The sequence below is a fragment of the Rhinolophus hipposideros genome, assembly GCF_964194185.1.
Source record: "Rhinolophus hipposideros genome assembly, chromosome: 23".
Lineage (NCBI taxonomy): Eukaryota > Metazoa > Chordata > Mammalia > Chiroptera > Rhinolophidae > Rhinolophus > Rhinolophus hipposideros.
This window is the reverse complement of record NC_138069.1, coordinates 6,628,210-6,639,231: the sequence shown is the minus strand read 5'-3', so window position 1 is coordinate 6,639,231 and position 11,022 is coordinate 6,628,210. Positions and strand designations below refer to the sequence as shown.

General features: G+C 51.9%; 1 protein-coding gene across 1 annotated transcript; it reads left to right on the top strand.

Annotated features, from left to right (window-relative positions):
• Window positions 1-7,458: 7,458 nt before the first annotated feature.
• On the top strand, window positions 7,459-10,526 carry EIF4E1B (eukaryotic translation initiation factor 4E family member 1B; the record flags this gene model as incomplete). The annotated part of the gene is made up of 7 exons (XM_081035879.1): window positions 7,459-7,490; window positions 7,581-7,786; window positions 8,106-8,201; window positions 8,828-8,891; window positions 9,667-9,780; window positions 9,923-10,062; window positions 10,412-10,526. Exons 1-7 carry the CDS (start codon window positions 7,473-7,475, stop codon window positions 10,524-10,526), a joined length of 753 nt encoding a protein of 250 aa, XP_080892005.1. The 5' UTR covers window positions 7,459-7,472.
• Between the last annotated feature and the right edge of the window lie 496 nt (window positions 10,527-11,022).

The window sequence follows — 11,022 nt, the reverse complement described above, 5'->3', positions numbered from 1 at the left end:
AGGATGTTCACTGCAGCATGGTTTCTTGTAGCAAAAAATTGAAAGTAACCTAAATGTCCGCTGTAGAAGACTGGCTATTTGCTTGTGGTATATCCAGTTGGTCAATGTGCTGCTGCTGCTGCTAGGAAGGGTAAGCCAGGCCGTGTGTACTGACGTGGGACAAGCCAATTTGGATACGTAGAAAATCATATATATATACTTCTCACATACTACGTACATTATAGGTTCCTTATATACAGACTTCCAAACAAACCATCAACAGTAGTTGTCCCTGGCAAACGAGACTAAGGAGAGATGCTTTTACATTTCATTTCCTTCTTTCTTGTGCTGTTTGATTATTTTACCTTGAATAGGATTTTACTTGCACATTTTTAAAAGACATCATTATTGTTGGCCTCTCAGCATTGGAATTGCCCCTTCCTATGTTTGGGGGATTCCCCACCTTATGAGGCAGAGCCCACCTCCCCCTCTAGGAGCTGCCAATGCTTTCCCAGCATTCCTTGCAGCCAGGACTGGTGACATCAGCCCCAGACACTCCAGCCCCAGATTCAGAACCTGAAGCTGGTGCCAGAGCAGCAGGGAAGGAGGGAGTCTGCCCTGGTGAGGACATGTGGCATTGGTGATGGCAGCTCCTGTCATGTCATGGCCCACGGGCAGCAGCGACGCTGCTTCTGGGAGCAGCCCGCATGACAGGGCAAGCTGCATTGTGTGTACCCAGCCGTAGCATCACAGGAGTCTTCCTGGGTCTGCTCGGCACTGTGATTTGGGGCATGATTCCAGGCTGTGGTCTCCAGGGAGAATTGTCTGGCCTCCCTGGAGAATTTCTGAGCTGCCCAGTATTGGTTAATAAACGTATCTGCTTGCATTAGCCAGAAGTGATTTCTGTGAGTCGGGACTAAGGAACCCCTGAATGTGAGAGTAGGTGATGAGGAAGGATGAAGGAGGAGGAAAGAGGGGAGGAAGAGAGAAAGAAGACCAGAGGAGAGGATCTGTACTGCCCATTGTAGGAGCTGGGAGTCACTGCAGGATTTTAAGCATGAGAGAGACCTATACAAGATTTACATTGTATGGGGCCAGATGGAGGTGGTTTGGAGGGGACATGGCGAGATCAGGGAGGAGGCTGGGGCAGAACCCACCGGAGGGATGACAAACATGAAACCTCAGTGAGCCTGGAACAGGATGAGAGAGAGAGAGATTTGAGCATCATTCAGGAGTCCCATAACTGGCCCAGTACACCACGGGATTTGGAGTTGTTAGCACAGAAGTGGTGGCTGGAACCACGGGGAGGATGCAATTGCCCAGGGGAACAAAAAGAGAATCTGGAACAGAATCCTGAGGCACTGCAACCTTCAGAAGCAGAGAGGCCTGGGGAAAAGACTGAGAGGGAACAGCCCCAAGAGGAAGAGAAGTTGGAGAAAGTGGTAGCGGGGAAACCAAGGACATTAGAGGACAACAGGATAAATACTAGAGTGGCCAAAGCCATGAGTAGTGAGTGGTCTTTGGATTGGCAGCAAGTGGGGGGTTTAACAGCTGCCCTGGTTGTGTGTGTGGGGGGAGGGTGAAGGGGAAGTCGCCAGGAGAAAGTGACATTCAAGATGGGTTTTGAAAGATGAGAAAGACCTTACAAGTGGTGGTGAGCATTCCTGGCAGAGGATCTGGTAGGTGGGAAAGTCCAGAGTGTCGATGGGACAGGAAACAGGTTAAATTCTGAGTCAGGCAGGAAGTTCATCTGGCTGCTAGTACAGAAGCTTAGACAAAGTAGGTGTATATCCTTTCACTTAAAGAAAGAAGTCCAACAGGAGGCAGTCCACAGTTGGTGTGATGACTCCTACCTTGCTGTTCCATCATTCTTAGTACATGGGTGCCATTTTCAAGGCCACCTCATGGTGCAAGATGGCTGCTGCATCTCCAGCCATCATGTCTACGCAGAAAGTAGGAGGAAGTGATGTAGGGTAAAATAAGCACTTTCCTGTTGTCTGTCTCTTTCATAAGGAGTTTCCCCAAAAGCCAACCCGACATCTTCCACTTCTCTCTCATTGGCTAGTCCTCTCTGCAGCGAGGCTGGGGAAGTGCGGTCATCTAGCTGGGCATATGACTTCCCAAAATCAAATTAGAAGGGAGAATGGTTACTGGTGAGGTATTAGAGTCTCTGTCACTTTTTCTTTCTGTCCCCCAACTCTTTTGTCTTGAAAAACGTCAAATCTAGAGAAAAGTTGCAAGCATAGTACAAAAAACAAAACCTCCAGAGGCGGCCGGTTAGCTCAGTTGGTTAGAACGCTGTGCTCTCAACAACAAAGTTACCGGTTTGATCCCCACATGGGCCACTGTGAGCTGCGCCCTCCACAACTAGATTAAAACAACTACTTGACTTGGATCTAATGGGTCCTGGAAAGGCACACTTAAAATAAGTTAAAAAGAAAAAACAAAACAAAACCTCCAGAAAAGTTGCAATGTTAGTACAATGGCTACTGGAATATCCTTCACCTAGATTCACCAATTGTTAACATTTGCTACATTTTTCTTGTTTTCTTTACATGTGCTGTCCTCAGAAGAAGGGGACATTGTTACTGGGCTGCCACTTTCTAGCACAGTGGGTTCTTTACCCCATGCCACGCTTCTGGCCCCCCTTAGGGTATAGGGTAGCAGAGCTCAGGCCTCTAGGTCTCTTTCTGGCCAGGCCTTAAACCTGTGAATTCTCTCTGCCCCTGGAAAATGGCCCCCTCCATTCCTCTTTTCCCTCTCCCCTCCCTAAGAATGTACTAAGGGGAATGGCTATTGAAGCTTCCTGGGAGGGGAGGGGAGGAGAATGTGGAGAAAGGGCTGGGAGAAAATCCCAGCAGAAGCAGCTGGAGCAGAAGGCATTCTCGCAGCCCTGCCTGGTTCTGCAAAAATTCAGATGTGCCTTTATAACTCTGTGTGTGGTGCTTGACAGTCTGATTAAACATTTATCAACATCCCTGTGGTTCAGAAGCCTCTGGGTGGGGAGGAAGACAGGGAGGCCAGATGGGGGGCTGACAACAGATAAAGGAATGGGTGATATTTATTGACCACCTACTGTGTGCCAGGCACTACATCCAGTATATTATTAAGCCCTAGAAATAATTCTTTAAAGCAGGCATTTTCATTCTGAATTTACAGATGAGGGAATTGAACCAGAGAGGGGAACTCACTGGTCATTGACATCTACTCCATCCTATCAGTTTTTCCTGAGTGTCTACTGTGTGCAAGGCACTGTTCCAGGTACCACAGATTCAGCAGAAAAAAATGACCAATGAAGTGCTTACTCTTCTAGAACGGTTCACTAGGAAGCAACAGACAATGAATGAATGAACTAGTAACCAAATAAGATGCTTTAGATTGGGCGGCTCTTGCCCAAAACAGTGACATTCGCCTTGCTAAATCTAACGGTCAACTCTCCCTCTTCACTGTGACTTCTGAGTACTTGTTTTGAGCCAGACCCTGTTCTAAGCGCTGGAGAACACAGCCATGAATGAAAGAGGCCTTGGGAACTTATGTTCTTGTAGAAGGCAGATAATAAGGAAAATAAAGAAGCAAAATCTATGGTGCTGGCGTGGGACTGAGGGCCTGGACAGTTCAATACGCTAGGCAAGGAAGACCTCACTTGAGTTTGGAATGGAGGGAACAGCCAATGTGAATTGCTATGGCACGAGTGGGCCTGGCACATTTGAAGACTTACGAGGAAGCCAGTGTGGCTGGAGCAGAGCGAGTAAGAGAGAAGGGCCGAGAGCTGATGGGCCCTGCAGACCCTGTACTGAGAGCAGAGGAGCGATGTGCCCTAACTTTTATTTTCAGTGGCCTCTGTGTAGGGAGTAGATGGTGCTTGGGCAAGGGTAGAAGCTGGGGGACCAGTTCAGATGCCATTGCCATGATACGGGCAAGATGACTGTTGCTGGGGTGGTGGCAATAGAGGTGGAGAGAAGCGGTGGGATCCTGGATCTATTATGAAAGTAGAGCTGAAGATAGAATGTTCTGAACAGTTAGAAAGAGTCCTGGATACTTCCAAAAATTGGAAGGATAGAGAAGATTGTGTGAGGAGCAGGTCTGGAGACCGGGGAAAGACAGGAATTCAGCTTTGCATGCAATAATCCTGAGCAGAGGCACATTAGATCCCAGGTGGACCTGTGAGAGTTGAATGTGTTCTTCTGGATTTCAGGTCGGGGCCCGAGGTACACTGTATATGTGACATGTAGTGGCCAGGACTGGATAAGATCATGAAACAGCAAATGTGGATAGCATAGAAGAGATCCGAGGGCTTAGTTCTGGGGTTTTCTAAAGCAAAGAGAAGGAACCATCGATTTTGTTCATATCTGTGTTCCCCAGTGCCTGAAACAGTGTCTGGTGCAAAGTAATTGCTAGGTCAGTGTTTGCTGAATGAATAGCTGAATGAATGAGTGAATGAATGAATGAATGGTGGTAAGTGCTAAGAAGGAAATAAAACAGGGTGATGAGTTAAAGAGTGTGTGGCAGAGAGTGGTCTACTTTAGATAGGTTGGTCAGGGAGGGCCTCTTTGAGAGGGTGACATTTGAGTCAAGCCCTCAAATGTCAAGAAGTCAGTCATGTAAAGAGTTGCAAAGAAAATGCAAGTGTAAAGGCCACGAGGCAGGAATGAATCTGGCCTATTGAAAGATCAGTGTGCTTGGGGCACTGTGAGGCTGGATCTTGCAGGAATTTGTAGGCCCAGAACCTGGACTTTGAATCACATCCTGGGTGTCCAGGAGGGTTTTAAACGGAGGAGTTAAGTGATCAGATTAGTATTTTAAATGATCCCTCTGAGGCACATGGAGAATGTTTTATAGGGAGGCAGGAGTGGAAGCTAGGAGAGTGTTAGGAGAGACCGGGGCAGTGACGCAGGCCGGGCATGGCATGGCGTGGGGGCAGGGCATGGGGGGTAATTGGCAGATTCAAGACATTTTAGGGACAGAAGGCCAGGATTGGGGTTTAAGAGCTCCTGTTTGTTCAACCACACTGGGAAGATGTCCCGCAGAGACAGGCTTGGGAGGGCTTTGGTAGGGGCCAGGACTTCAGTAGGGCCAGGGTTTCTCCTTAGTCACCTGGGCTGGAAGATGTGAGAAATGGTGGGAAGGGGTGCTATGGCTGGCAGGGTCATTCCATGCCAGGCTCTGGGCCAGGACTCTAAGGCAGCTAAGGCCATGCCCGGCACTTGGGAAAGGTCCTTTCTCCCTTTTTCTCCATCAAATCTAGATTCAGGCTCTCTCCCCAAGTCTGGCCTGCTTCCAGAGCTTCCCCTGACAAAATTCCCATTGGGAGGTATTTTATGTCCCCGTCCTTGAATGTGGGTCCTGGGACTTGAATACAGTGGATCTGATTCTGTGCCAGGTTTGGGATCCAGGCCTTAGGAAACTGGCAGCTTGTTTCTCATCCCTTGGGACACTCGTTCTGGGAACGCGGCCACTGTGAGGCCATGTAGAGCTGTCCTAGCTGACACCCCCAGCAGAGGTTCCAGCTGAGAGCCAGCATCAACTGCCCCACATCAATTCTGAAATCCAGCATGTTCTCTCCATTTTCCCTGTCTCCTGGACAACTACTTTAGGATCCTACTAGGTCTCCCCCCACTCACTCTTGCTGCCCCTGCGTCTGTTTCCCACACAGCAGCCCAGATAACTTTCTGCCCAGCCCATCTGTTTCCACCTGAAGTACTCAGTGGCTCTCCACGTTCCTAGGATCAAGATTTACGATCCCTTCCTCCTTTGGGGTTCACCACATTCTTCTCTTCCTCCAGTACCCCATGTTCCCTTTGCCCCCAGAGGCTCGCACTGCTCCACACCCTGAGATGCCCCCACCCACCTGGTTAACTCTCACTCATGCTTTAGGTCTCTGCTCCAGCATCACCTGTGCCACCAACTACCTCTAAGCTGATGGTTCTCGAAATGAGGTCCCTGACCAGCATCATCAGAGAACCGGATGGAAATGCCAGTTCTCAGGCCCAAGCCCAGTGCTAAGGAATCAGAAATTCTGGGCCAGGGCCCTGCGGTCGGTTTCACAAGCCCTGCAGGTGGTTCTGATCCATGCACTTGAGAGCTGTAGTCCTAAAGCCTCTGGTTCAGGTCGTGGACTTTATTTTTTCCACCTGCAAATTCCTTTCCTTTAGAGGTCCTTTAGAGGTTCCTGTGGTTACAAATGTGCTCCTTGTGAGATCATCTGATGTCGGGCTCCCTGGTAGACCAGAGCACAGGGGCCACCCAGTTTTTGCTTCTCACCGCCTCCTAGCACATAACCCTGTGTACATACCTGGCGCTTAGGGGATGGAGGTTGAACAGATAGTGACTGTCAGCCTCCAGGTGGTCATGGGCTTCCACGGGTGTGGAGGAGAGGAGAGGCCCCTAAAATTGGCCAAGGGGTAGGTGAAAAATCTTTAAAAACTTGGGGAGGCTTCAGCCTCTCCAGAAAAGGGTGCTATTTGGAAGGCTGGGGAAAGTATCCTGAGCCAGAGCATTCCCTCCCCTCCCTCTTCTTTCCTCCCCTTCCCCATCGCTTCCTGAGCCTGGGGTAGCCCTCAGGTGATTTCTATGACTTCTGAGCCAGGCCTTGTTCTATGGGCTTTTTGTGTTTTATATCACTTATTACAATAAGCTTGAGTTGTATATCATAACATTCCCATTTTACAGATCGGGAAATAGACTCCAGGTGGTTCAGTAACTTGGTTGAGGTCACAGCAGGAAGGGCTTGAACCTGGCTATATGGCACTACCCCTTGCCATCCATGCCCAGGCAGGGGGTACTCCGAAAGGCCAGGAGTGTGGTGGGCCGGTGGGGCCATGTGGAACCTAATTTGCTCGTCCAAAGGACAGCCTCAGCTGCCATGGATTGTGGGCCTGTGAGGTGGAGGCCCCCTGTGTTGCCAGACCTTCCCAAATTTTCAAGAGAGACCAAAAATGTGGCTTTTTAATATATCATTTCCCCTTTCTGAATGATTACATTTCAAATAAACTTAGATGCGTCGAGAGACCAGATAAATGCCTGTGTCAGATGACACTGGTGGCCAAATTGAGGGGGTGAATGGCAGCAGAGACAAATAAGGAGATACCACAATGTGTGTATAAGGTCTGACCTGGCCTCGCCCTGCCTATGTCAGAGTCACTGCTTCTGCCATCTCTGGGACAGTCACTTTAAATTCAGGGCTCGCCCTCAGTGGGATGTGGTTTCACCAAGGGCAGATCCCTAATATTGACCCATACCGTTCTGTCTCAGTCCCCACATGGCCAGCACCATGGGGGCAGGCTAGGCTCGCCTGGTCACAGCCCCGTCCCCAGCCCTGAGCCTGCATGCTGAAGGCGCTCACTGAAGGCTTGCTTTCAGAAGGAAAAGTGTAACCTCTTCCCCTCTGAGCACGTCCATGTTGGCTCCGCCCCCTTTGGGCTGGCCGACAGTATTGGTGGGTTAAAAAGAAGCAGGTGGGGCAGGCCCTCTGCTGGAGCCCCAGTTGCCACAGCATGGCCACCGCCAACTCTGTAAGTCCCCTCGGCTGCTCTACCCGAAGCAAGGGCCGGGGCTGGAGCCGGCCAGACTCACAGCCCACTTGGACTCCTTTTTTTGGTCAGGACAGAGAGGCTGAGGGTGGAATCCAAAAGTGGGAGAAAGAAGAGAAAGAGGAAGAGGAGGCAGTAGCAGCAGCAGCAGCAGCAGCAGGGGCCTCAATGGAAGAGGAGGGTCTGGACTCTCCCAGGGACTTCCTTTCCCTGAGGAGCAAGGCCCCGGATGAGGGTCCCATGGAGGTCAAGCCAGAGCTGCACCTTCTGCAGAGCAGGTAGGGCAGCCCTTGCTCTGCGCCTTGGATGATCCCTTCCTCTGATGGCCCCAGTTCCTGATTGGGGAAGGCCAGGGCTGGCCTCAGACTGAGGCCCTGTTGGCCCTTCCAGCCTTCACCCAGCGGGGATTCTGGGTTAAATGCCTCTACTTGTCCTCCAGTCCCCTGACCCTTCAGGATAACTGACTTTAGGGGACCTGTACCCCCAAATCCCATCTCCCAGTTTGTCCTCGAAGGTGTGAGACTTCCCTGCCAGCCCAGGTACTGCCAGGGGTAGGCATGGGGGCTCTCTGCTTCTTCTTAGCTACCCCTTCCCCAGGTGGGCTCTGTGGTTCTTCAAGAATGACCGCAGCCGGGCCTGGCAGGACAACCTGCATCTGGTCACCAAGTTTAACACTGTGGAGGACTTCTGGGCGTGAGTGTCTGCCCCTTATGGAGGAGGTGGGGGTCAGGGGGCTCTGAGCTTAGGATCCTTCCCAGACCCCACTTCTCCAGGATGCTGCCTCCTACGCAGCTTTCCTAGCCCTCCCTGGGGCTTGGTGGTTATGGGGGGGCATTGAGGCTGGGGCACAGGCCCCCTGAAGCCTTCTTGGGGCTTAGGGAGAGAGCCTGGGAAGTGGAAGAAGCAAGGAGTTGACCTTGACTCTGCCACTTCATGCTTTGTGATCCTGGGCAAGTTCCTTCCTGTCTCTGAGCTTGTCTCAAACACAAACTAAGGATGAGGGTGCCTCACAATGTCGGTGGGGTATCAAGTGAGGGGATCTGAAAGGTGCTGTGCAAACCCTAGGGGCAGGTGAGACGTCCTGGGGCTTTGATGATGGGTCAGGGAAGGCTCCAGGGAGGAGGTGGGATTTGACGGTTTGGGTAAGTAGTGATGGAATTCCAGGTGCGGGCGCCAGTGTGAGTAAGGGCTTGGAGGCCGTAAGGTAGATGGAAAGCAGTGGGGTCTGGTGAGAACTTGAGGGGGCTGAGATCAGTTGGAACCAGGCCCTAAAAAGCTTGGACTTTCAGCCTGAGCTGGGGGGGGGGGTCTCTTTCCAGGGTGTATAATCACACCCAGCTGGCCAGTAAGCTCTCTTCCGGCTGTGACTATGCCCTGTTCAAGGTAAGCTCTGGTCCCCCCACCCCACACCTGCCCCGGGGCACAGGGGGGCTGATTTTTCTCAGCATCTGCTGTATTACTCCTTTACAGGGGTTTTGGGGGTCGGGTGCGGAGGACAGTCTCCCTCAGAGCTGACTTCCGATTGAAGGAATGCTATACAAAAGCTTAGCCAAAGTGTCAGACCTGAGCTGCACCTTGAAGCACACTGAAGAGTCTGGGAGGAGGGTGGGTGGGGAGGAGGGGGAATAAGGGAGGAGCCCAGGTTTCTGGACTGGCTGGGCTCCTTAACTAGAGACAAGCATCAGAATTGCCTGAGGCTACTGCTCATCAAGGTCCAGGCCCATCCCTGGAGGTGCTGACCCAGCAGGTATGTGGGCTAGGGCCCTGATATCAGTGTTTAAAGATTTCCCAGGTGACCTTGTGCCCAGCTGAGCCTGGGATGTCTGGCCTGGCCCACACTGGGGTTGCCCCAAAGGCTTTGTTCACCAACCCCATTTGCACTGTTGTCTTAAGAAACTCTGATCAGTAAAGGAGACACACAAATATCTGCAAGTCTACAAAAGGGGACAAATGTTGAGGCTCAGGGGCCTGGAGGAGCTCAGAGGTGGGTCTGGGGGCTGAACGGCTGGTGGTAGCATTTGCCTGTACAGAGGAAATAGAGGCAAGAGAGAACTTGGCCTGTAGAGACGTACTGAGGGGCTGGCCTAGTGGGGGCAGGGCTGTGCCCCCACTTCCCTTTGAACAAAGGGAAGCGATTGATTTGCCATTTGCGTCTCAGGATGGCATCAAACCCATGTGGGAAGACCCCAGGAATAAGCGGGGTGGTCGCTGGCTGGTCAGCCTCTCCAAACAGCAGCGCCACACAGAGCTGGACCGCCTGTGGCTGGAGACAGTGAGTAGGGGGCTGGGTGGGGAGGGTCCCCATAGGAAAGGGCAGGGCTGGTATGGGACTGTGGTGGCAGTGGTTTCAAGGATGGCAGGTGCAGTCCTGGTGCCACAGCTGAAGGTCTCATCATCCCCCTTTTTGGCCCCAGCTACTGTGTCTCATTGGTGAGAGCTTTGAGGAGTACAGCCGAGATGTGTGTGGGGCTGTCATCAATATCCGCACCAAGGGGGACAAGATTTCCATGTGGACTCGGGAGGCAGAGAACCAGACAGGCGTGCTCCATATTGGGTGAGGATGTTTCTGGCAGGGGTGAGAGCTGGCTCTCTTCTAGGGGAGAAGGAGAAATGAGGCGGGCTTGGCCTGCACGGGAGACCTCTGGGATTCCCCCTGCCGTCTCCCCTTTCTGCCTTACCCACATGTACAAAGGGTTTGGAATCTAGATTTCAAACTATTTCTAGCAGAACTGTTATCTTTTGCATTAGTCCTATTTTGTGTTTCCACATGGCCGAGACACAAAACAGGAGTGACTGTGTCTGGAACCAGGGTAGGAGCTCTGGACAAAGGACCTAGGGTCCCAGGTTATCGCCATGACACACTGCTGACTGCCTGTCTATTTCCTCTCCCACTCACCCCCCAGGCGTGTCTACAAAGAGCGCTTGGGACTTTCCACAAAGATCATCATTGGATACCAGGCCCATGCAGACACGGCCACCAAGAGCAACACCCTAGCCAAGAACAAGTTTGTGGTGTGAGAGGACCTTGGCACCACTCCCCATGCAGCCACCCCCGAGCCTCTCACTGCTGGGTGTCCATCCTGGGCAGGACTGGGGGGGCAGAGGGCCTGGTTTTCACCTGTTCTAGAGTAAACAGAAACACTTTTTAACATGAGTTGGGGCCCAGGCTCTAGTCTGTAAGGGGTGGTGCTGGTTGGGGTGGTGAGGTCGGGGTGGGGAGGGCAGGCTGAGGACCCAGGGCGGCAGAAAGATGAAGGAAATCCCTGGATTTTCTTGTTTCACTGGGGAGGATGGGAGGAGGATGGGATATCACTGGGGTTAGGTGGGCTCAACCACAGGTGGAAAGATGTCACGAGAGAACCCTGTGATCCAGCACTTACTGTGTGACTACCCTGGTAGGGGGCTGGCTAGGTGGCCTGAGGGCCAGACTCTTCCACTGTGGGGGAGGGGACTCAGGGCCACTGATGCTCTGAGAGCTAGAGTTCAGGGACAGAAGTGAGGGCCTCTCCTTTTG